Here is a 25734-nt window from a genome sequence, read left to right on the forward strand (position 1 = left end):
TGCTTCCCTTTTTATCACCTCGTTTATATTTTACGACGACATTTTAAGTTCCCCCCCACTCTATACCATTCCAGAGTCGCTTATCGTCTGATGGTACATACCCCCCCCCCTCCCACACACACACATACAGTTTTACCTCCACTCTACCAGACCTTTCTGCACCTTCAAAAACATATTGCAGATATACGAAGGTTGTGCGGCTCTCTCAGCAAGAAAATCAATGTCAAGGTAGTTGATCATGTAAGAAGTGTAAGCGACCGAGGAAAGAAGGGAGGGGCTGGAGGGTGGGAATTCACTTGGGAAATGTGAAAATGAAAATGAAACTCATCATCGTTGTCGTCGTCGTAATCATCGTCATGGGCGGGATCTTAACCTTCGCTGAAGTGTGTAATGGACGTAATTCTCGCCTCGGTGGAGGTTAGATCAATTTTTACGATACACCATTTTGCGCGGTGCATGATATGGTGGAACCGGAGAAAGGTTAATGCCTGCATGAGTGTGTGTGGCTGTGTGGCTGTGTGTGAATATGTGGAGGAGGGTTAATGAAACATACTATTACCCAGATTAAGTTGATGTGATGAGAGTTGCCGAATTACAGGATTAGTTTTCGTTTAAGCTGTTTCGTCCTAATCATCAGCCCCGGAGCTTAATGGTTATCTCTGGGTAGGTTAACTTTTCACCATCGCGCTAGATTACCTTTCCCAGGCCTGGGCTTTTGGGGGTGAAGTTTTGTAGAAGTGGTACAGCTTTGATTGATTTTGTGTGTTGCAGATGGGTGGAATTCTGGGTAAACTTCTCACTAGTCGGACCGAGGGATTACATCTGGGCTGGCTCAACGATTGGACGTGACAAATTTGTTTGAACGATCTTCACATGGCTCAGAGGAAAAAAAAAGCTACAAGACTCCCAACAGATGGACATTTTTCAAACAACAACATCCCCCGAATTCCAGACCTGCTGGTGGAGGTTTTTGTTTATTCAGCGTACGGGATGCTCTAGTTTCTAGTTTTTGGTTGGTTCGAATACTGTTTTTCCTTTTTTTCGTTGATGCATTTTTCCTGTTGACTCTAGCTCGGGCGATGGAGCACATGTTCTAATTCTACGTAATAAACAAACTCACTAGGCACAGCGATCCCGTGACACTAGTTTGTGTTATTATTTGCATCATTAAAATTGATTGCAGCTCACTCGAAACACAACATAGGACGGGCGATCGTACGTGGGTCGAAACGGGCGCGGCTGTATTGGTTTATCATCAGTTACCGATGAAGTTCCTGCCAATTAGGCGTGGAATTGAATTAACGCTTTTGCGACAGTTCCCAAGCGAAAGCGAAGTGCTAGTGGAAAAGCGAGCAGAAAGTATTTATTTTTCAACATGTCAGCTCTCTAAAATCCTGCAACATGCTTAGATGTCTGCAACGGGAGAACTTGTCCGGCTGGTTCCGGAGGCGATGGGGTGGGGGGGGGGGGCTTTGGTGTGTTTAATAGTGCAAGTTCTGATGCCGTCAAATCTGCCCGGCAGCGTAGCGAATGAATGAACGTGCGAATAAAAACCAGTCTCTCTCTCTCCCTTGGGACAGGGGACGACACATAGGAACGAGAGGGTCGAACAAAAAAAAAAAAACACAACGATCAAAACGAGCGACAGAGCGCGCTGACAGGAAATACTTTGACATTTGGTACGATGTCACCAGCAACCGACGTCCGTCCGTCTGTAGAGCAACCGTTTCACCGGCGATCCGAGCCGGTGCTCTCCGGTGCGAGGGTTGCGTTCTGGGACGAACCGAGGCCTGACTTCTAGATTTGTCGATCATTCGCGCAGCGCAGCGCTCCATTTCGGTATGGTTTTATTGGGCCGCCGGTGCTATTTCGGTGCGCCGCTGTTGATGAGCCGTATTAAGAATTGGGCAGAAACTGGGGGGGATTGGGTGATGATGCCCATCAAAAACACACGGCCACCGTAGTACGATACGTCGGGAGCAAACGATGAGATTTTAGGTTGCATGCAAAACTGTTGGCGTGTTTGGATTTTGGGTAATGGATAAACTACATGGATACACCAGGTTCTGAAGCAAAAATCCAAATTATACGTGTCTCTGCCAACAAGAGACGTAGAAATGATCTAACAAACTGTTAGAGCACTGGAATTGAACAGTAACACGGATAGTAAGCATTGTGTTGTCTGGATTGAAGACATCGTACAAAAATACTGGTTTGACAATCAATGATACACCTAGCCAAAGCATATCAAACTAACGACCGTGTCCATCTGGGTTAATCTCGAAAAGGTACAATCTGTAAAAAATGATAATGCAAATATTTTACCTTCAGCCGATCGTTTGAAGTGTTCCAATTAATCTATGCGCATAAATTAAGCCGAAAAAGCATACCGATCGTATCACACTGATTCAATGCCACCGGCAGAGCTTTGAGGGATGAGGGAACGCGTTGATCGTTCGATGCGTACGATGATTGTGGAATGTTTGGGGTTCAATTCCTCTTTCCACAGCCGCCTTGCCTTAGACACACACCGATCCTACGGCTTGTGGTAGTTTGCTACTTTTTAATGAGACTATGAGAGAGAGAAAGAGAGAGAGAGAGAGAGAGAGAGAGAGAGAGAGAGAGAAAATATACAACCATCCGCCCAACGCTGTCCGTGAAGCCTGGGCCATGATTAGTTTTCATTTCTAATTAGTGAAAATTGAATTAGGAACGTTAGGACGTTAGCCATCCTAAGCGCAGTCACCAGGTCTCGTGATTTATCCCCACCGAAAAAGGTATGCGGAAAGGTTCGGGGATGAGAGAATTTAGTTATCTTTGTTACTTTCTGCTGCGAAATGATAGTCTTTTTACTTCACAGAACCCCTTCGGGAAAACACTGGCGGTCCCTAATTATTTTAGGACCAACATCCGTAGCGGGCACGAGATTTGGTGGGCAGTTCGTTTCCCCCCTCCCCCAAGCTGAATCACTTATTGTTTTGTGTTTTACTCTTTCAATTATACGACCTTGATTGAAAGATTCCTTCGCTGAAAATTCATTTACCTAAGTTGATATTTTTATGTTAATTCGATCCGATTATTACTCGGAGCGCGGAGCATTGAGTCCGTTCGTGTTCACCATGGTTACTTGGAAGACGAATGAAAGGCCTACTTATTGCGGGCCGCCCAATTTCTTACCTCTTGTCCAGTGCGACGGCAAGCGAACGTGACGGTTGCGACGCAACGTGTACGATAGCAGCTTTTTCTCTCCTTCGCATCCTCCCCAAAAAATGGCCCCAAGGGGTGGCTTATTTTTGGCGGAATATTTTCACCCCACCGCAGAATGCTAGGCCAACTACTACCATTTCCCTCTTTTTGCCTTTTTGAGCTGGTAAAACAAAACGGCGGGCGTAAAGAAAATGCCTTAAGCCTCTTGGTGGTGATGATGGTGGCGCTGGCGGGACTGCGGTCGCGGGTTTCGCATGGCCGGAAACAAAATCAATTAATTTATCGCAGCTTGCGAAAAACACGCTTTTTTGTGGTTTTGGCTGGTCGGCGCGGTTGGCTGCGGCGTGGTTGTGGCTTGGCTGCGGGGATTAAAAGCGATAAAATAGTGGTTGAATAATTTCCTCGTAAAGTTGACCTCAACGGGGGCCGCCCAGCCAGAGCACGGCGTGCGACGTCCTTCAAGGAAGTTTTGTGCTGTGTTTATGTTGTACACACAAAAGGTGCTCCACACTCCAGACTCTTCTGCAGGAGCAGCAGGATCCTTGGGAGAGTTCACAGTCACACTCAAACCACCACCACCACCACCACGATGAAGGGTGGGCGAATATTAATCACTGTTGGAAATCACGATCGAAACAAAACATTAAAACCCACGCGGCAACTTCTCTTCCCGCTTGTTGTCCCCCTTTTTTTTGGAAGGCTACAAGCAACTATTGCCAACTTTTCTAGTCTAGTCGGCTGTAGATGTGCGACAGCGACCAAAAAAAAAAACGAGAGTCTAATATGTTCTAGCAGCAGCATTTGGCGCCTGGTACAGCGAGGCGCAAGGAAGGACCCACCAACGGACTTGGGAGAAAAGGGAGTCGTCGCGCGTCGTCCGCCCGACTGTCGACAGGAGCACAGTGTTGTAGTTCCTCCGTTCTGCCTTCAGGTGGTGGAATATTCATAGCCAGCACGGGCACAGGCCGCCACCGTAGTTTGGAATTAACTTGTTTGCATTTGGTGTCGCTGTCGTATGGATCATGAATATTTAAACTTTGTCTACTTCACTGGGACTGGGCCCGTGCTGGCTCGACAAAAGTTGGACCAGACCGAGGAGGAAGAAAGTATGCAACTCCAGCCGCCACCAGCACCAACGGGGTCGGGATCGGATTTGACCGGCGAAAAAGTACGCCCAATACACATGCACACGAACAAGGAAAAAAATGTGTGTGTGGTCCTCTGGAGGGCATTGTTTTTTTTTCCCCGTAGGCTTGCACCAGGAGTTCCCGGTCCCGATGATAGTCCACTTTCCATACGCGTGGCGTCGTAAGCGGTTGAGCAGTAATTCGACCGTTTATTGAGTGCCTTTTTTATCAGTTGTTGGGATGTCCACGCTGTTGTTCTTTTTTTGTTGCTGTTGAGGATGCTTTCCTGCCTTAAGGTACAGAAGGGGGAAAAACACATCAGTAGAGAGAGAGAGAGAGAGAGAGAGAGGATGAAGAGTAATTTGCATTAAATACTAAGCGTTTTTACAGCAGAACTACGGGACATGGTACTACAGGACGCTAATAACACACGCGCGCGTCCCACCAATTGCGCGGATCCTGTTGCGTATCTCGGCGCGCGCGCACCAGGAAGGTTTCGCAAGAGGAAACGAGAAGGGGAGGAGAGTACAAAATTTGCATCGAAATGAAATGCAATTATGAGGAAAAAGTTTTATTCGCTTCAACGACGGCGGGACGTGTACACAACAATATATCACACACCTTTTGCACAGGTCGCTCTCCACCGTTACACGTCATCAGTCGCCTGTACGGCTGACAATGGCGTGGAGCGTTTTGAATTTTCGAGCAGGGGAAGCTTCGCGGTGTTGTAAAATGGGATTTATTGACTTTTAACGGCCTTTTTTTGAGGTGCCCATGTGTCTGCAGCTGCAGCGAGGTGTTGAAAAAATGTTCGAATTATTCAAATGAACCGCCTTGGTGTGTTGGGGAGGAAATAGCGGAAAGCAAAAACCCCAAGAAGGAGGCTCACCTGATGCGTGGGTTTTGTGTTGTGCTGTGTTTACCACCAGCGTGGTAATTGACTTCGTTATGTTTCATTTCCATCAATCCCCCCCCCTCGGCAAAAGCACGGAGACGTGGAAATAGGGAAGAGCAAGAATCATTAGACGGTGCAGCGGCGCTGTTGTAATGGAGACGCGCACCGTTCCGTGAGTCGGGCGCAAAGGAAAACAAACGACAAACTGGGTACAACATATTGGTCTGTTTATTATTTGTATCTTCTGTATCTGCCCAGAGGGGGGGGGGGGGGAGCGGAAATCGACACCCGACAATCGCTTTACGGTTGCATTCGAGTGTGTTTGTGTGTTTGCTTCGTGTGCAAATCGCACATTTCATACAAAGAAAGCTGCGAAAGCGAAGCGAACATTGCTTTATGAAGTATCATTTTCCGACCGACGACTGTTTGTCTCGGAAAAACTGTAGCAATGAAAAAAAAAAAACAATGGGGCCAGAGCGCCAGTTCCTGGTAAAAGGAGAGGTAACCGATTCCAGTGGATGAAATAATAATATCCATTTTCCGCTTCGATAAATGTTTGGCGCAAGCAGCACGAGGGTCACACACAAACAACATTTTCCATGACGTGGAGAAGTGATTGCGAGATGCCCGGTTTGCCAAATGCGTCCCGATGACATCACACCCGCGAAAGGTAATATTTTGTATTTCTACACCAAACTCCAGCAGATGAAGCCCGGCAGGTTAGAATGCCGTCGGTTGACGCGTTCTGCTTCCCAATCTAACCCAACAGCAACGAGGAGGAGGTAACGGTAACTAAATTGAGCTCCATAATTTAGTGCTTGCTCGGAAATGATACACAGATTTTGACCTACCGTCACAAACGACTGGAGGCTGGAGCAGGAAGGAGGAGCGGGCGACTGGGGCTGTGTACCTTTGCATCCTTCCATAAATAACGCCCATTAAGCATTTTTACTGTAGAGATATATCTTCATTACGCGACAAATCCGGCCGTCGTTTACCGCCACCATTCCCCCACTCCCACGGGGTGGGTCAAAAGTACTGGACGGGACCTGCTCCAACCTTCGGCCTTGGGATATGCTTCCCATGGTGCGAAGTTTCAGTGTGTGTGTGAGAGTGTGTGCTGGGTCACGGTTTTCAGGGTCAGCCGGGACGAACAAGGGAACGGACCCGAGGAAGGATCCTTCAGGGGTTTGTGAATCCCCATGACATGGCAAATAGTTGTCCCGATGCCCGAAAAGTCGGAGACTCTGAGTCTTGTACCATAATGCACCAACCACACACACAGCTGTCGGGTGTGTCCTCCACTCCCGAAACCGGTTGAAATGGTTCGAAGAGCAGTTAGTTTCGGTGTAGATTTGGGTCAGTGTAGAATCAAACTTTGTCTGTTTCTGTGGCTCTCTCTCTCTCTCTCTCACCCGAAAGCGTGTCGGTTTGACCAACAGCAGAGCTAGGTGTTCGGTGTGTTATTCTAGTGTGCCTCCGTCTGGCTCCAGTGATGCATCCGAGACCCGCAAAACCGCTTGAGGCGATCATTTACAACATTCAATTCCAGCTCCCGCCGACTTTTGCAGACTTTGTCGCTTTGATTTGAAGAGCGGGGGTCGTATGCTAAACGCTGGCCGGGATTACGGGATTCTATCATTTCGGAAGTCATTAGACATGTTTGGTGGACAAGTCCGCTCGAAAAACAGTACAGTACCATTATTTGGGAATGCAACAAGCATGATGGGGCTCGGGCCAGCAGGACTGTTGCGATGCCTAATGTCCCATGCACACTGCACACAGTCGCTACGGCTGGGGGGGGGGAAAGTTTGCACACGGACCACAGGTTACCGCGATTGTGGGAAAATTTTCCAGTGGTTGACTGTCCCATCGCCGCCTACTTCAGCCTCCTCCCAAGCATGGGTGGTATAAGCGTGTGTCCGTTTTTCCCACCGGCAAACGAAGTAGGCTCCACTTTTTGCAGGCGCATGGTTGGCTCGCAGTCGGTGCCTGTTACCGGTGGTTTCGTGGCTTTTTGTCGTCTCGCTTCGCTTCAGCTGTACAGTACCGGGAGTAAAGTGCTACGGGATGCGGGCACACGGTTCGGTTGTGGCGCGCAGTCTGGCGAAAGTTAGATAACGGAGAACGATGGGCAAAGTTTTGGTTCCAAAAATCGTAGCCCTTGCTGCTGCTGCTGCTGCTGCACCAACGGAACTACAGCTTTTTCCGGTCACAGTTGTCGTCGAGCAAGCGCGAGGGTGTGTGAGAGTGAGTGGAAGGTTTAATTGTGTGCTATCATTTCCTAAAAAGTCCGTTGTTTATGATTTTTATAATTTGTCCGCACGTTTTAATAGTAGAGCGGGTCCGGGGGTGTGTGTATGATATTTAGTGTGTTCATCTACGGGTTTTTTATCATCCCACAAAAAAATAACATTAGCTGATTCAGGCGAAAAGTTGGTAAATATAATTCCATATCCTGTATTTAATATTCAATGTAAGGCGAATTTCAGGAAGTTCATTATATGCGCACCTCGTTGGTATATCGAATAAAGTGTGAAAGAGGAGGACCACCACAGTGTGGCGCTCAATGCTGCTTACCTTCATCCGGAATCCGTTGGATTGTAGTGCATAAAAAAGTTTCTTATCTATTATTCTCTTTCTATGAGCCTTTTCGCTTATTGTGTGCCGCTGTGCTGCGGGTGTTATGGTGGTCTTTGGCGAATCCTTCATTGCCACCTGCCCAGTGCTGCCGGTCGTGTTCTGCTTTATCGAACCGGAAACACTCTCTTTCATCGTCTAGCTTTTAACACTTTCCTCCTTATTCGATTGTTGGTTTTTATGCTTCTCTTCAAACATTTAGTTTGGTGTGCCGTGTCCCTCTCCGGGCGACACGACTCATATAAAAGAAAGAACCTTTTCCCCCGTATCCACCAAGCCCCCCCCCCCCCCCGCAAGACATTTTACACCGCCTACTGTGTGGAGTTGAGTTGGTGTGTGAATTTTTCCCTGCGGGAATTTAACAAGCAACGCGTCCCCATCCTTGCCAAAAGAAACCCGGCCCTTCATCACCTTCTCAACTCCCCCCCCCCTCCCGGGTTAGGGGACGAATGAAGTGCAGACAAAATGTCACTTAAAATTAATTTTTCGAGTGGACTTGTGGCGCATCTCGGGCTCCATTGCTCCGTCTCCGTCGGCCCAGCACTGAGACCGGGGACGGTCTGGTTTTGCTAAATGAATGTTGTATGTTAATTTTACACGCGCCAACAGCGGAATGTTGCTGGTGCAAACTCCCCATCCGGCAGGAGACTTGCCCGTTTGAAAATGCAACGTACTTCAGACATTCGGGCGCTAGTCCAACGACCCGAAACAGTTGTGTTCCACTGGCTTCGACGTATGTGTGTGTGTGTGTGTTGGGGTGGGGTTGGGTGTATTTGATGAAGAACTTCCGCTTTGTTGTTTGTCAAGTGGCAGACCACTGTAACGCGACGGCTTCCGCCTGCCTCCTACCTCGCAGCAGATACTGGTGGTGTTGGGGAGAACTCGCCGTCCCTTCGTACAACGGCTCGTGCTGCTTACACCTGAGTGAACTTCGATTTTTGAACTGGACCGAAAAGCGATTCCACTCCGATCGTGGGCAAGGGGGGGAAGGGGGCGACGAGTTCTATTTACCGTCCCCGGGAGGACACGCTATGTGGGTGGGTGTGTGTGTGTGGTAGTAGTACATGATCGAGGCGTTGCTATGATGAGAGCGAGATTGGATCCGGAGCAGTGACGATGGATTTTAAAGGGTTGGTTGAGCTTTTCTCGGTTGGTTGGAATTCCAAGTTCAGGTCCGGGTCTCGGGTCCGTTCGTCCGGTTAGCTTCAATGATTCCCACCACCGGTCAGCGTTCAAGTGGAAGGAGGAGAGTTACAGGAAATGAAGTTCAAAATACAATCTAATGACACTTGCTGTCGCTGACATGATGATTCACTTCTCGTCCGACGGGGTTCGTGCGACCCTGGAAGGTTCCCGTGTTGGCTCTCCCAGGCACCAATAGCGTTCCGAGCACTACCATTCTCGACATGTTCGCCTTTGGGTGTTTTGTTTGACAATGTACCGGTAAAGTTCCGGACCCGAAAGTGTTAGTTGGACACAGTGTCGAATCAGAGCATAGGATTCCGTCGAACAGTAGCTCTTTCCGCAGCACTCTGGCAAATTTGAGCTTCTGGTGTGTAGCCGGTACTTCGTACACGTGGTCTTTGTGAATTTGTGTGTCTGTGTGTGATGTAGGTGGGACTTTTCAGCATCACCGAATCTTACACCGTAGCGGCAAAAACGGAAACGCTCGAGGAAGAAAGATTTATTCGCTTCGGTGACTTTCGATCCCTTCTCGTGCCTGTGTCCTCTAAGTGTCCGCGTGCCCGAGCTGACATGACTTTAAAACCTTAACAGGCCGTTATCATCACCGTTGCATCCCGAACCGAACCCGACACACGTTGACTAATTGCATCAAAAGACTCCCATCCTCTCAGCTCGGCCTCGTACCGTTGTAGGGATGAGAATGGTTGATGACAGGCGAGGATCGGTCGCGCGCTGACGGGATGACCTAGTTGCATGTTGCCCTAGTCGAGCGGAGCCGAGAAAAGCTGTTACAAAAGAACTTCCAAGGTAGTGCTCTAAGCATACCAAACTACTACGGTACATCAGCGCGGCTAAATTGCCATAAATTGATTTACGACAGTTTCTGTGACACATTCTCTATAGTCCGTCGGCCGAGTGACTCCATTACCAGTGAGCCTTGAGCTCTCTCGGCATCACAGTGTGGGGGGTAGGGGGGGGGGGGGGGGCTGGATGATTCGAAGGGAATTACACCGGCGTGTCGCGAATTCTTCGATAGCGTAGCTTCTCTGCACGCTGTCAACGTCGGCTTAGTAACGCCGTCCGTCTACACGGTGATCGTTGGTGAATAGCGAAAAGAAATCATAGCAGGCAGGAAGGCAGCACGAGGTAAGGTGGGACCGATATGACGTCGTTCGCTCGGTAAACGCTCCGGGGCATAGTAGGCAGCCGGTAAATCCCCGGAGCAACTAGCGAGGAAATCTAATGGCGCTAAGAGGACGAACCCGTGCGCGAGCGTCGGAAATCGGAAGCTTTCATAAGATTGTGAATATTTATCCCGTTTTCCCGGGAACCGGTGCTCGCGCGCGCGTGTGTGTGTGTGTGTGTGCCGTGAGTGTTTGTGCTTGCCGCGAGTGACGGTGTCGTCCCTAGCGACAAGAAAACAAAACACAGCTTAGCGTATATCCTTTAGCAGCACGGTGCCGGGCCCGCCCGTGACACATCGCATCGAGCACCGATGGTGCAGGTCCGCAGGCAAATCGGAAACTCGAATCGGCACCCGCCTAACGACTGGCGGAGCGTCTTGTTGCCGGCGGTAAGCACGAAATGTAATCAAATAAAAAGCGCGCACGCGAATCAAAGATGGCGCTGTTTCGGTGCTAGGAGCAGAGAATCGACAGAGAGCCGGGAGTTGCCTAGGCATCGTGCAACTGGGAAGGATATTGACGGGAAGAATTCGTAATGTTATTACTAATAATAGTAATAATAATGATAATAATGATAATAAAAGCAATAACCGTCCTCGTACGAGTCGTCCCGCACGTGCAAGAACCGCTTGTTGGCGCTCTCGACTAGCGACAGACTAGCGGCCGAAAGCATCGGCAAAAAAAAAGCCTAAAGCCCTTGAAAGGCAGACTAACGAAGGACGTAAAGCGTTCGACTGGGATCAGAGATGAATGGCCAATAGATAAATCCGAATTGGATGAAAGATGACATCGACAATAGAACAAGGGGGCGGAGGGCATGGTCTCGGAAATGTTCGATCAAATAAGAAGCGGGTGTGTAGAATCTTGGAACGGAAACATTCGGTGCTTCCATTATACATATTACCAAGCGAGGAACGCAAATTCATTGGAAACGACGTTTGAGTGAGTGTTAAAATTTTAAGTAACTGGCATGACACAATCATTCCCTGTTGGTTTCAGGTTCAACAGTCTCTACAGCAAGCAAGGAGCCATTTACTCCCAAAAAAAAACAAGAAATTCTTGGTAACGATGAGAGTGCAAAAAATCGGCCACAACTGTAATGTATGGCCACCACTGGGTGTGTGTTTGTATTGCTCCAGCAATCGATCGAGAAATGAAAATGGATGGATGGGAAGCTCAGCTGTAATAGAGATTCCAACGAAAGCAACTCACTCTGCCAGGAGTAGTGAACCGCAAGCCGGCTCAATTGTGGAGTGCCATCAGAGCAGCTTTCATCCTTTTTCTTGCCGAACCGGCCAAAGCATGTAAGGAGCTGCTGACTTCTGAACTGCCTTCTGAGGTCGATGGGCGAGGGCGAAAGGAAAAAAAAGGATCGCAGCATTCGGCAATGGCACCCCGGGTCTCCGTGTGCATGTAACAATGCCGACACGTTCGAGGAGAGACTTCTCCACGCCAGGTTGGTTTCACCTGGTGTACAACTTTTCGGGCCAATGGGTGGATAAAGGGGCGCGATGGTTCCGTGTGCTGAACGACTTTTCTTGGTAACGTTCAGCCGATCGAATGTTTGCCGGAAGAGGGTAGGGACGAGGAGGTTGAAGGAACCCTTTTGCCTTCAATTGAGGATCCACGTTGGTTCGCGGTGCGGTGACAATAGCACAGCTGGGGTGGAGTGCGTGCGGGCGCACCCGCTCGCTTGCTTTCTGCTGAGCTTGCTGCTCTCGAGATCGATCCAAGCAACTGACCGGGCGGCATCCCCGAAGCGGAGAACGAGAACCCTCTTAAATAAATCTCAATTACGACGACACGGGCAACGGTAAATAGCTTCTCACGTTTCATCGTTTGCCTGTGCCCGGTGACGCGATGGTTTGCCATTCGTCGGCTGTCCCGGGGAACAACCCATTCCAATTACACCGAGGGCACCGAGCGCGCAGATGGGAATCAGTCGATCGTAACAACTCTCGGAAGGTTCGGCCGTTGTTGGCCGTTGGGAACCCCGAAACCGGCCGGAGGAGGACAGTCGCGCGATTATTGCTCAATCATTTTGTCATTTTTCATTCATTCATTCATTCGTTTCCATTCGGCGGCTACTACCCTCTCGGCAAGGGGGAAGGACACAGCCAACAACAGTCGTCTCCAACCATGTGGCCCACATTCGCTGGCCGTTTAAAGTGCAATTTTATTTCTCTTTAAATCAACCTCACGATGGACTTGCTCGAAAACATGGGGCAGATGCTGCACAGAAATGTGTCGGAAATGCGAAAGTAATGGATTGCAGTGGTCGGTACAAAGCGCGACCGGTCCGGGTAAATTTGGTGAAATTATTTACATAGAAATTTGAATTTGAAGCACATGTGCGCGGGCGTACTTCAATGGTGGACCGATTCCTCCAACCCGGAACGCTATTAACGCAACCCATTTAGCAGAAGCTCTTTAGCAGGAAAATTGGCTTTAATGTATCTTTCATGTGATTCTCCACAAGGTGGTTACGGACAAATGGGAGTCGCTCGCATGGTGGGGGTGGGGGTGGGCTGTGTGCCCTTTTATGCTGCACCATCGTCAGCTATTCTATGATATGTTGTATGATGTATGCTATCAAAACATTTCTTCGAACCTGAGCTCACAGCTAGCGAGTGAAGGTTTTTATTATTTTTGCTTCCTCTTTCTTCGCATCATATTTCCTTACAGATGATGGGGAACCGGGTGTGTGAGTGTGTATGTTTTTTGCATAACAGAAACACCCAGAAGAGGATTTCGTTTTCATTTCCCGTAATTAAATGATGCTGTGCTCTCGTGCGCCGTGCGGGTGTGCCGCTTGCTGGAAACCCATGTGCGAGAAGCGTAATAAAAACATCTTCTACTGGTGGTATTTTCGGCTTTGTTCTTACCGAGAACGCCATAGAAAGTGACGTATTAAATGGCAAAATATTACAAAGAAGTTGTGCTTAAATAGTAGCCGAAATCGATCGATGGTTAGAGTGAAGCTGCTTTCATAAAAACTCTTTAACTAGATAACGTATTTTGAGCATTTGTGAAGTCGGTCCTGCTTTTGCCATATTAAAATGCAGTTCCGCACGGAAATTGTTCCTCCACTAAAGCGGAGCGGCATTCTTAACGCATGTGCAAACATATTTCCGGTAATTGCTCTAATTCTTTCCATGTTTTGCTCTCTATCTTTACAGCCCTGCTATGTATGAACGGGTGGTTGGTGCACGCCCGAAAGTGTTACATCTGTGGCGAGGGTGCCGATGGCCCGTTCCGGACGCTACCGACGCATCACGGCCAGAGCAGTGTGCCGACCGTGGAAGGCACTTGCGAAGACTTCCGGCCGGAGGAGAAGTATGCCTTCGACTGTCCACCAACGTACACGAGCTGTCTGACGCAGGTTGATGGTAAGTTACTAACTGTCTGTGCGCGCCCGTGTGTGTTTGTGTTTGTTATAGAAAGTAGCTTTCCTCATCTTGTAATGAGCTAAGCCGGCGTGATAAATTTTGACAAATTTGTTGGCCGTAGCAGAATTTGTCCGAGCGGACGAGAGGTTAACGTTATGCCGGTGAAGTTTGGTTTAATCATCGCAAACATAATCGTAAAACAGATTTTTAAATCGGTTCATGTACTTCTGACGTGTCCCTGCTGTCCACCGGGCCGGGCGCGTCCAAGTGTCCGCGTTCAACACCGAGCAACGTTGGGCACGTTGGGCAAGATGATGCTACGTTACGATTATGATGGTGACAAAAACGATAATGATCACGACACTACCCGTCTGACGTCGCCTGTACTCATCAGATGATCATGACGACGATAATGATGATGATGATGACGACGGTGCTGATTCTGTTGTTACTGATGGTAATGATGGTGGTAAGAGATTATTCCTAACTAACATGAAGCGAGAGAGAGCCACTCGAGAAAAGATACAAATGACAAGTGCACACTTGAGCGCTGTGCTTTGTCGCATCGGGTATGAATGCACGATGGCATGTATCACTCTTTCGCTTGCGGGTTCCAGCGGTGGCGTGTGGCTTTTTGTGCCTGGATGGCTTTTTTAGCTGCTCATTAAAACATATGGCTCTCCACCGGTACACTTTCCAGGAAGTAAAAGAAGTAACCAACGGCAGCCCGGAATGTCCGCTTGCCTTGAATGTTGAAACTCTTGGTTGCGGTTTACATCGAAGGACAACCGTTCGTATTAACACACTTGCCAGGGGTCTCATCATACCCCATCATGGCGCGCACACAGCTCAAATGTTTACTTTGTCCGCTTTTGATTATGTTCGCTCGAGTGCAGCGGTACAGCGAGAACGACGGTTGTAATTTGAAGTTTGAGAATATTATTATTTCTTCCTAACTCCACACACACTGCTCGTTAACGTTACGTTCGGATGACTTACACACACAGCTAACCACCACGCTGATAGGATTGAAGTAGTCAACGAAACGATTTTTGAACAATTTGTGATAAAATTCAAAGAAAACCCTGTTTGTTTCGGTCCAAACCATTTATCTTACTCAATAATCTGCATTTGATGTCCAGCGATTTTTGGTCCCCGGGCCACCTGATTTGTCCGATTGGTTTCTTAAGAATTTCAACCCCGCCTCAATCGATGCCTCCAGGTTTGTTCTGTTTTCCGGAGCGACCGTTTGGCCTGCTGCAGAGCGACTGCGACGCACTGCATCCGACGGTCCGTAGTAATCGTACGTCGCCGGTGGCTCTATCTCAGCGCCTTTCCTCGGCGGCAACACGGCTGCTTCCTCAGCCGCTTCCCCGTCACTTAGCTCATTTCTAATGGGCACGGGAGCTGCCATCTTGGCGGGTGTTGACATTTCGACCGCGTTTAGATTCCGGCGCTTGAGCTCCTTTTTGGGAGGGTTCTTTTTTGTGGTGAAAAAGAGCGACCCTTTGGAAGGTTGCTCATCCATCTCCTCCGGAAGCGGAATGTCCTCGAGCGCTCCTGCTTGGGAGGGATCGGTCATTAGAGGCATCGGACCGACGACAACCTCCTCACCACTATCGGACGATTCCGATTCGCTGTCGGGCGACGGGCCACGACTATTCGCACGTGGCTTTTGTGTCCAACTCCGGGACCGTGCCGTACTGGCCGTTTCGACGGGTGGTGGTGCAAATTCGGCAATCCGTTCGCTTCGCTTTAGATCGTTCCATTCGTGCTGGGATAGAATGAATTTCTCCTTCGCCGGTACCCACTCCTTATCGTCGGGATTCTGCTCCTTGCCCTCGTCCCACGGCCGTACATGGTCCGCCCGTTCACGCTCCCTGCGGCGTTCTTCCTTTTCCTTTCGCTTGCGCTGCTTTTCCTCCGCCTTGCGTTTACGTCGTTCCTCCACCGGATCGTACAGCTGATCGGATGCATCGGTCTGTTGTTGCTTGCCACTGTCCTCGTCCTCCTCGGGCGGCAAACCTTGGCGTGCTCGCTGTCGTGCCCGGGCTGCCTTTACCCTGTCGGCGATGAGCTTGTCTCGTGCCTGCCGCAGTGCTTCGCGCTCCTTCTGCGCTTCCATCGTTGTTTCGCGTATTGAGTCCAGCTCGTCCCGCTGTCGGTTGCGTTCCTCCTGGTCGGTGGAGAATGCATAGTACCCAACGCCGTGTAATCTTGCCTCTGGAAGGAAAAGGAAACATGTGAAGCTTAATTAATGATTCTGTTTTTTCTATGAGCGCACACTGCAGCCAATTTCAGTAAGTGGAACCATAGCATTGCATTAGAATTAAATTGATTTTTCTTCTTGTCTCTCATGCAAAATGAATATTAAATTTGAAGAATATATTAATACGACAACCATTATCACAATGCACACAAATGGTTTAATGTTCTTTTCTTTTCCTCTTGTAATACCGCGGTCCATACTCACCGATTTTGCAAGAGATTTAGCAAACGGTAGCGATTTTTGTCTGGTGCAAGTTTTTAATTAAATTGCTCCCCGTTCTCTCCCTCCAGAGGGAATCTTTGTTCCATTCAAAGATTACACGCATTTGCTAGGAACACGCTCGTACCACCATAGTGCCAAAATCACAGAGGAGAACTAAAGAAAACATGGACCTGTCTGGCCTGACTGCGAAAAGTTGCAATCCTTACCGCAAACTCACCCGCACACACAAACACACACACACACACCCCGCACAGCTGGTCAGCTCAGTCAGGAGTGGACGCGGAATTGGGACGCGCGAGTGAAAATTAGTTTCAACCAATAGGAAATTGGTCCCGTGAACGGGAGGGGGCGTAGGGTTTCCAGGAGAAAAGAACCACATTTATTACATTATATTGTTTCTGCTTGCTGCCATCATCGACAGACGACCGCACAGCATGTTGCAATAACGGGTTAAATACACACACACAAACAGTGCACAATTAAATTGGATTTCATCGGACCAAAACACCAGGGGCGGTTTCATTTCCGCCCTTTTTAATCGCCAATTATTGTCACTAAACGTGATACGCCAATGTGTTTGAACTGACCGTTTGGTGTGTGCTGTTTGGCGTTTCAATTTGCGTCCTCTAGATTATCCAAGTGTTGTGCGTTTTGTGAAGGTTTTTTTCAGTTGAAAAATGCTTGCCGTGGTTCTTTTTCGGGAGGAACCAAGCTATCGTCTGTTTTTGTGTTTATTTCCCTCACTATCGGCATCTGCATCGACATAACAGGTATCGGTAAGAAAGCCCCCAAAAGCGCCCGTAGTAGTAGTAGTAACACATCCTCACCCATCTATACCAACCAACCAGCATCAACTCACATCGCACATCACGGAGCCTGGGAGTGAAAACTTTCCGTACCTGCACACCTTTTGCCCTTGTGCGGGAAAAACGGGAAACGGGTAAAGATGGAAACGTTCCGGTAACGATGATGCTGTGCCTATGCAGTCGCTGCTATCTGCTGCTGCTGCTGCTGCTGCCGCTACCGGGGAAAACTTTCTTCGTCCTCGGTAGAAAGTTTTCCCTCATTTTAGCATAGGCCTGCGTTACGGTTCGCGCTTATCGGCAAGACAAACCGCTTTCATTAACACAACCCATGGGTGGAAAGATGTGATCACACACAGAGAGAGAGAGAGGGAGTCACACACACACACAAGGGAAGTACGGGCAGAAGTCAAGGCACGACGAAACGCAATAAGCAAAAGCGCACCAGACAGAACCAAACTTCACAAAACTCTTCAACTGCAGGTGATGGAGGTGGAGTGACAATGGAGGGGTACGGGACATTACTTCCAAGGACAAAGTACGTTCGGAAGCGCAAAAAGAACGAGAATGTCACTTTCCTTTTCCCACGGCAGCGATCGAGGGGGGTAATGCAGAGTTGGCAACTCGCCCTTTCCCGCATCCCTTAAATGCTTCAAACAAATCATTATCAACAACAGACTTTGATGGTTGTTGGCGCAAGGGAGGGGGGGGGGGGAGGGGCGGATATTGCAGTAAGAGAGGAGAAGGTATGCAATCTCAATATAAACAGGCAACACGTTCTAACACCAACACACCCACACACACACATAAAAAGCGCGCTCTAAACGCCCCGTAATACCGCGCACAGCGAATGGGGAAAAGCGAATTTAATTTTAAAGATATTACTTTCAAAAAAGCTCCATCCCTCTCTACGCTGCTGAAGGCTGTATGCTCTCCACAGCAACACGTGAAGAGACTGCAGGAGATGGGGAGAAAAGCGGCGGATTCCGGTGTTCGATGTGACACATTGAAAATCGCGCAAATGGTATGACATCTTAATGGACCTCGCTTGTCTTGTCCTCCGCGTTCTCCTGCTCCGCTCATGCTGTTTCCCTTCCACGGGGTTTCGCTGGCGCTTCGAAGCAGGATTTATGGCCCGAGATCGTTCACGTATGCGCCCGAGCCGTGCGGTTCTAAAACAGTCTACAACCGTCGTCGTATCGTGCGTACCGCAACCGTAGTGTGTGCCGTAAACGTGCGAGCCTCCCCGGTGGTCGATGACAGGATTCATTTTTAATGAAGATTGAAAGTTTATTAGTTCTACACGCACCCGGACGGTACTGCACAACCCGGAAGAGAAAAGCCGGTTGCTATGATCTGTCGGTGTGAGTGTGTGTGTATATAATACAGTTCCGCCTACCGGAAACAGTTGGCGGTTTTATGGGATTGCAGAGTAGGCAATGAAAAATTAAAGTTTTACTCAGAAACTCGAGCCGGTTTTGGAAAAGAATCCTTCTCAAACATGGTAATTTGGAGTAAATGGATGGGAAATTGAAAGTGATCAGGCGACACATCAAACCCCTTACCGTAATCAATTAGATGAAGGTGGTGTACCATACCAACAAAACTGTTTAGTTTTAGAAAACACTCTAACCCTAAGAACAGTACATAAAACCCAGAACCCAGTACAATTTTCACAGTTTGTGAAAAAAAACCTCCGTGTGTTGCGATTGCGTGAAGGAAATCATGCAATAAAGCAATTTAACCATCGGCGTACAGTTTCTTTTTTTGCGAACAAATGAATGTCTTTTTTTGCGCCACAAAGCCACGTGGCATTTTTCTGCACCCTTCTCTGTGACTGCCGCCAAACAAAAAAATTTAGTCTCGAGCCGCGCGCGATTATAATTTCTTATGCAAATTTCTAGCCTGTGCGAGTGAGAATATTTTCCCTTCTACTGCAAACGCTGATTTATTGACGTCCTTGTACTTTTTACGGCCGAAAACAAAACAAAAAACAAACACACACACACAAGTCGTCAACGGCCCTCAATGTCCCAACCCCATTCGCCAACCTTTCCGTGCGATTTTGTTGGAGTTAGTCACGATCGGTGTGGAAATTTATTGCCATATAATTGTAACGTTTGTAATGTTGTAACTGGTGTGTGTGTGTGTGTGTGTGTGTGTGTGTGTGTGTGTGTGTGTGTGTGTGTGTGTGTGTGTGTGTGTGTGTGTGTGTGTGTGTGTGTGTGTGTGTGTGTGTGTGTGTGTGTGTGTGTGTGTGTGTGTGTGTGTGTGTGTGTGTGTGTGTTTTAGACGTCTTTCTGGGGCGTTAGAATGAAAGGGTTAATTCCTCCGATGAGTAATTGGGGGAAAACGACGCTCCTGCTTGTTGTTCGTTAAACATCAAAATTAAGACATCAACTGATTTGTTATTTCTTATTGTTTCCCTTCTCTTCTGCAGGTGATATCGAGATACGAACGTGCGGTGAAAATCTGGCCATCAACGATTGCAAGAGTGCAAACAGCATCGACTACTGTTACTGCAGCACGGACCTGTGCAACCAGCTGACCCGTGCCGAGATCCGCCGGTCGATCGAAACCTCGCTGATGCATGCGCACCACCGGAACCGGCTGGGCGGTGGTGCTGGTATGCATCATCAGCTACCGCCCAACAACAGCGATGACGAGGATATGGCTGAATCCTCCGGCATGGATGGTGACCGAAGCGAAACGCACCATCGTACGCTGCCGTCGTCGCGTTCGTCCTCGCAGCAGCACCACCGGGAGATGCTGCACAATGGCGGTGGCGGTGCGATTGTTGCTCCCGGCCATCGGGACGTCACGACGCAACTCACCATTACGCTCAAGCCGGTCGCAACAACGGCCGATCGGCGAAGCAAGGACGACTCGAACGGCACCGCCTCGTCGGATCGAAGCAGAGATGGCAACGCTATTTCGAGCACGAGCAGCTCGGCACCATCCTCCTGCAGCTCTGTGGCCCGGCTGGTTGTTTTTGCCAGCTGTTCGGTGCTCCTGTTTGCCATGCTGCAACACTTTCCAATCAACACCGATCCGTACTAAACCGTGGGCCTCTGTTGGGGCCGAACCGTAATTTGCAAACGCCCGACTGCATTCCAAGAATGAAGCTCACACCACCGGCGACAGAGCCCGGTGCGCGAAAGTGATTTGTGTGTGTGTGGGGGAGAGAGAGTGTGGCGTTAGCTGTGATGATGCTATGCGTTTTCGTCGTCTTGGTCGCCGTTGATCCGCAAGATCCGAAATTAAACGCAAAAGAAAAATAAAACCATAACCCAATGGTAGCGAATTTTCCTTTCGGTGCATAGAAGAGTAAGTAGACAAAAAGGGTAGTGTCCTTGCCATATCCCCGTATCCCCACATCCCCCCTGTCCCCTGGGATGTTTTGGATCGATTAGTAGATTAGTAGTAATCATGTTTCACGCAGCATGAGTACACCACCACCACCGTTGAAACGCACTCACACAGCAGAACGACCCTATTTGTGCGGTGCCATACATCGGTTCAATCTGTTCCGCCGCTAGTCCTTCGGTCTGCAATAATTGTCTGTACACCGCGAGAGCGCGTGGGATAAGGGCTGTAGACATCTGTACATAATTGTAAATAGCGAAAACAGCCACTAAACCTACAGCCACTACTATTAATGGCTACGTTCTGCATCGTCGACGACGACGAGCTAAATCTATCATGTATTCTATTATCGTAAACAACTTCTTCTCATTCCATCCCTTCCCGCAACCTAAAAGGACACACACGCAGCAATACACGTAGGCAAAATAGTCGGTTAGAGTGGAACGTGAAGCAAGCGACCACGGCGCGAGTAGCAGTAGTAGTAGTAGTAGCACCAGGTTAGGCTGTATTGGATTATAGGATGAAAGCAGCAGCAGCAGTAGGATGTAGTTTTGTGTGTATCTTCCCGCCACCGGGCACAATTTTGTCCGCAAATGAGCTTCGTGGGAGAGCTTCGTTTTGTTTTGGGGGCCACACACCAATCGCTCAACAATCCCCAAAAATGCTCCCTTCCCGAGGCTACGATTGCCGCCAGTAGAGAGAAGTCGAGTTGACATGTGTTCGTGTGTGTGTGTGTGTGTATTTGTGTGTCGTTCTCTTATTAATCTTCACAAATCTTGGCATTTTCTTGGAGCGGTGGTGTAATTCGAGTATTTAGCGGGGACAGTATTGCAATAAGGCGGAATGAGAAGAAAAACGCCGACAGCTCAAAGCAAGGCAAATGAAGCAACCAACAAGCAGAGTTCGTGGAAAGTGAGTGCTTGATTAGTATTAGAAAGAAGAAACAAAACTGGCAAACATACGTATAAGAGTGTAAGCAATTTGTTCGAATTTCACCCGTGTACACACAAGCAAACGCAACGGTAGCGAAGGAAAGTACAGGAACTGGCTGCATCGGTCGGAACGTGTTGTATTGAATGTTAGAATTAGCGCCGATTTGTATCGATTACAAGTATCCCGAAGTATTACAAGTCGATCCAGAAAAATGAACAGAAAATAAACTCCAGAAATAACAAAAAACCAGTTGAAATATGCTGAAACATGGATGCGGATGCTGTGAAAAGGGGCACTAGCAACCCGTAGGCCGGTGCGACATATCACAATTCAACGTGCTCCAGCCATGAAACATTTCCTCGTCGGAAGCGTAAGGCAGGTAGGTAAAGCGCGCATTTCAAATGGCCGGAACCGGTGGCGCTATTTCCGACAGCCACATTATGCGTGCCGCAAGTAAGTGGATCTGCAAATTATCACTAACAACTAATGCGCGGCCTCAATCCCGCGCTTTTTGGGGGGCGGGGGGTTGTGCAAATTTGCATAACAACTTTCGGAAGTGCGTATTTGCCGCCTCCCTATCCACTGCCGAGCAGTTTTAACTCGCGCATCACATGAAAGTCGTGGTCCGGTGTCGTGTCCAATCGTGCCAGATTTAACACATACCCTGGGCGGATTCACTCTTCGCTTGCTACCCTCGTTTAACGGTAAATTAGCTGGCCACGCTAATGTTGGCAGTGCTGGTGCATCCCCTCGCTCTATGACACATGGCTGTGTGTATGACCATGTTGGCTTCCCTTTTATGATGGTCTGCAAATCAATTCCATTGGGCCAATTCTTGTTCATGGCGGGGGATGTGGTGCAACTGAACCCAACCACCCGGTGGACTTGGATTGCTAACCACATTGTAGCTGAACAGTGTTACACGATTTCGATGGAGTTAAATGACGTGCAGAAGCATATTTAGATTGTTTAATCTCCTGCATCGAGTGCATCGTATCACAACTAACTCAATCATTACAATACAATTCCGTGAATTGACGCTTGTTTAAGTATGAATGTTTTGCGTTTTGATTAATTAAATGTAATTGTATGTGGCGGAATCAACTGCTGGCAGTTCGACCCTTCAAATCATCCAATCATTGTTCGATGATGTTTAATCGACCAAACCACCGACTGTATTACTCTGGTACCAAACCCGAAGATTCCTACTCCTGCATGTTAAAGGACCCTTAGTGTCTGATAAAAAGGCCAAAGGCACAGAGATGTTTACGACTCAGCATAGTCATGAATGGACCACAGTGTCTTTTCAACCGTTATAAAAGCTAGACTCAATATCATGACCGCCGTGGGTTCAAGCCTTACATGGACCGCCTCCCCGTACCAAGGACTGATTATCCGGCTGCGTGGTATCAGAATAATTCTCGAAAGTCTATATAGAACTAGAACGGCATGTCCGCACAGGACGTTATGCCAAAAAGAAAAACATTGTAACAGTATCGTCTCTTAGCAAATGGAGATACAAATTGACAAACGAAGCTACCCATTTGCAATGTTCTTCGTACCAAAAGCCAATTAAATAACAGTTCCATCATGTATAAACAAAAAGCAACTGTCTGTACTTACCATTAAACAGCACGTCCTGGTAGTGTATGGAACCCTTCTCCAGATTAGCTTCTTCCTGCTGTGCCCACTGCTCTTTCATCTCCAGGAACCGTTCTCCCAGATCTGTATCGTCAGTTCGACTCATCGCAGGAGGCATTGGACCGACTATTTCACCGTCCTCGTCTTCCTCTTCTTGCGCATCCGTGCTGGTACTCGGCAACGTCTCTCTCGCTGCTGGTACGGTATGCACGCTAGAAGAACCTTGCAAATCCTCTCTGCGTTGTCCCTCGCGCGGTGCCATCGTTTTAGCCAGCTCCTTATCACGAGCCAAACACTCTTTCAAGTCCTTCTTGAGACACTTTCTCGTGCGTCCTAAGCAATCGGTGTACTCAACCCTGCCAAAAGAAGAAGCCGTGCAGTGTCAATACGAAGAAATACACTCAACGGTAAGCAGCTGCTCCTTACCATTTGTCTCCGTCTTCCACACCTTCACTGTCAGAGGATTCCGAGTCGGTGCTGCTCTCTTCGGCCGAATGTTCTGAGGAGCTGTACGCCGGTTTGGTGTCCTGCTTCTTTTTGTTGAACATAACGAGACTGTTTTCGTCACTATTTAGCGATCCGCCGGCTGCAACCATTCGGTCGTAGTATTTCGCTTTTGCCACCAGCATTTGTTTCGACCGGGCGAGCTGTGCCGAGTCTTCCAGCTCTGTAACCACCGGCTGCGAACTATCCTTCTTTTCCCGGCGTTCCTTTCGCTTCGCAGATACATCTTTCTCCGGTTTGGGAACTTTCTTCGGCACGAAATCGTCGATCGAAGTGGACACCTTTGCTCTGCCCACCTCTTCCTGTTTGCGCAGCAGTTCCGCCTTCAAACTGAGAAGCTGTAAGCAATGTGTGAACAAATGTATACTCAATGCACAACCTTCTTTTTCCATTTTGTACAGTAAAATACTTACGGAAGATTTATCTATTTCTATTTTTCGGTTGGGATCGTTCATTGCTGCACAGTTTGTTTACACACACAAATTGGTTGTACCACCACTCTGACAGGACTGCCGCGTCCAATCAGCTGATTAGCGGGGCACGTCCGCAGAGTATGTTTTTCTTTCGCGTGACAACGTGTTTTGACAGGTGTTTCGGTCGTGCTTCACTTTCGGTGCTGTTTTGCTGGCACACAACACGTATTTGCGGTTTTCGCCGTCGACACGGACATTTTTTCACAGGTATGTGGTCGTTTTGTTTTTATCGTATCGTTTTCCTCCCTTCGACGTCCTATTAAGTAAGAGCCTTTTCTTTGATCGCCACGTGCAGAACATGGTGCGTGTACTGTTCGTTCATCCGGATCTGGGCATTGGCGGTGCGGAACGGCTGGTCGTGGATGCTGCGCTGGCTTTGCAGAGCAAGGGCCACACGGTCAGCTTTCTGACGAACCATCACGATCCGAACCACTGTTTCGACGAGACGAAGGATGGTCGCTTGCCGGTGATGACGGTCGGCGACTGGCTGCCGAGAGACATCTTTGGCAAGTTTTACGCCGTGTGCGCCTACATACGCATGCTGTACGCTGCCTTCTACTACAGTCTGTTCCTGTCCAAGAAGGAACCGGTCGATGTCGTGTTTTGCGATTTGATTTCGCTAGGCATTCCCATTTTTCGACTCGCCAGGCCCAACCCAAAGATCCTGTTCTACTGTCACTACCCCGACCAGCTGCTGTCGAAGCCGGGCAACCTGCTGAAACAGTGCTACCGCATGCCGCTCAACTACCTCGAGGAAGTGACTACGGCCCAGGCCGATGGCATCCTGGTGAACAGCAAGTTCACCAGCCGCGTGTTTAAGGAAACGTTCAAGCGCATCGCAACCGATCCGGATGTGCTGTACCCGTCGCTAAACACCCGGTTCTTTGACGAAACCGCCATCGAAGAGTCCGACCAGGTGGTGAAGCTACCGAACGACGCGTTTGTCTTCCTGTCCATCAATCGGTACGAGCGGAAGAAAAACCTTGCGCTCGCTTTGCACGCCTTCAAGGCGTTGCAGGACATGGTGTCCTCGAGCGAGTGGCACAAGGTGTGTCTCATCATGGCCGGCGGGTATGACGATCGTGTGATGGAAAACGTGGAACATTACGACGAACTGGAGGAGCTGGCCGAAGACATGCAGATACGAGCAAAAGTTCGCCTGCTACGATCTCCCACCGATCGCCAAAAACTGTTCCTATTGCATCGTGCCCAAGCGCTGATTTACACGCCCGAGTTCGAGCACTTCGGAATCGTTCCGCTGGAGGGAATGTACCTTTCGAAGCCCGTCATTGCCGCCAACAGTGGCGGACCGATGGAGACCATCATTCACGAGCAGACGGGCTTTTTGTGCGAGCCCGTGCCGAAGGAGTTTGCCGCAGCAATGGCAAAGCTGGTGAGAGACGACAAGCACTGCGAACGCATGGGCGCCATGGGGCGGAAGCGCGTTCAGCAGCGCTTTTCCTTCGAGGCGTTCAGCACCAAGCTGGATAACGTTGTGACCGATCTGATTCAGCGGGATGGCGAGAAAAAGTTCAAATAGCATAGGTGGTGCCTGTTGCTTTCCACCCTGTTGGCGATCCATGGCACGCCCGGATTCGGCTGTGACTACCCATGGCAACCGATGTTTGCATTTCCCGTGGGGCGATAATGATTTGGCGGCCGCACAAACCCGATGGCAAAAAATTTCGATGTAAATTGCGTATCTCTCTGACCGGTCACGTCGGTCACTTATTAATTACACAGTCCATGATATCTTAATGCACGTAGTAGTCGATGCTTAACAATAATAATAATAATAATAGTAAGCGCCATTAGTCCCAGTAGTGTTGTACGAGTTGTAGTTGATGTTTTAGCACATTCTCAAATAAAATTCCAAAGTAAGGAGCCTCTTTCGAC

General features: G+C 48.8%; 3 protein-coding genes across 10 annotated transcripts in view; 2 read left to right on the forward strand and 1 right to left on the reverse strand.

Moving 5' to 3' along the window:
- Window positions 1-21303, forward strand: part of LOC121588578 — a 74053-nt gene extending 52750 nt beyond the window's left edge. For 4 of the 8 annotated variants that reach the window (XM_041906652.1, XM_041906651.1, XM_041906653.1 and 1 more), the window contains exons 3-4: window positions 13418-13627; window positions 19362-21303. In XM_041906652.1, coding sequence (XP_041762586.1) covers window positions 13418-13627; window positions 19362-19981 — 830 coding nt within the window. In that variant the 3' untranslated portion in view covers window positions 19982-21303. Of the gene's footprint in view, window positions 1-7207; window positions 7480-7508; window positions 7669-11100; window positions 11181-11613; window positions 11695-13417; window positions 13628-19361 lie in introns of those variants that run through there. The other 4 variants (XM_041906656.1, XM_041906657.1, XM_041906655.1 and 1 more) reach the window with 4 other exon arrangements.
- Window positions 13639-23882, reverse strand: LOC121588569 (coiled-coil domain-containing protein 174). The gene is made up of 4 exons (XM_041906640.1): window positions 23779-23882; window positions 23288-23703; window positions 22844-23217; window positions 13639-15850 (listed from the first exon to the last, which is right to left on the reverse strand). The coding sequence occupies exons 1-4, from the start codon at window positions 23818-23820 to the stop codon at window positions 14745-14747; spliced, it is 1938 nt and encodes a 645-aa protein (XP_041762574.1). The 5' UTR covers window positions 23821-23882; the 3' UTR covers window positions 13639-14744.
- On the forward strand, window positions 23614-25661 carry LOC121588577 (alpha-1,3/1,6-mannosyltransferase ALG2). The gene is made up of 3 exons (XM_041906649.1): window positions 23614-23705; window positions 23831-24045; window positions 24134-25661. Exon 3 carries the CDS (start codon window positions 24137-24139, stop codon window positions 25376-25378), a length of 1242 nt encoding a protein of 413 aa, XP_041762583.1. The 5' UTR covers window positions 23614-23705; window positions 23831-24045; window positions 24134-24136; the 3' UTR covers window positions 25379-25661.
- Window positions 25662-25734: the final 73 nt, after the last annotated feature.

This window comes from Anopheles merus, chromosome 2R (assembly GCF_017562075.2).
Source record: "Anopheles merus strain MAF chromosome 2R, AmerM5.1, whole genome shotgun sequence".
In the NCBI taxonomy this organism is placed as follows: Eukaryota; Metazoa; Arthropoda; class Insecta; order Diptera; family Culicidae; genus Anopheles; species Anopheles merus.

Bases quoted from the DNA above. Each gene is read 5' to 3' on its own strand.
- LOC121588569 (XM_041906640.1), bottom strand. From the start codon at position 23,820: ATGAACGATCCCAACCGAAAAATAGAAATAGATAAATCTTCC. The intron at 23,218-23,287 runs GTAAGGAGCAGC...TTCTTTTGGCAG, and splicing joins GTGGAAGACGGAGACAAATG to GGTTGAGTACACCGATTGCT. The intron at 15,851-22,843 runs GTAAGTACAGAC...TTTTCCTTCCAG, and splicing joins CCAGGACGTGCTGTTTAATG to AGGCAAGATTACACGGCGTT.
- LOC121588577 (XM_041906649.1), top strand. From the start codon at position 24,137: ATGGTGCGTGTACTGTTCGTTCATCCGGATCTGGGCATTGGCGGTGCG.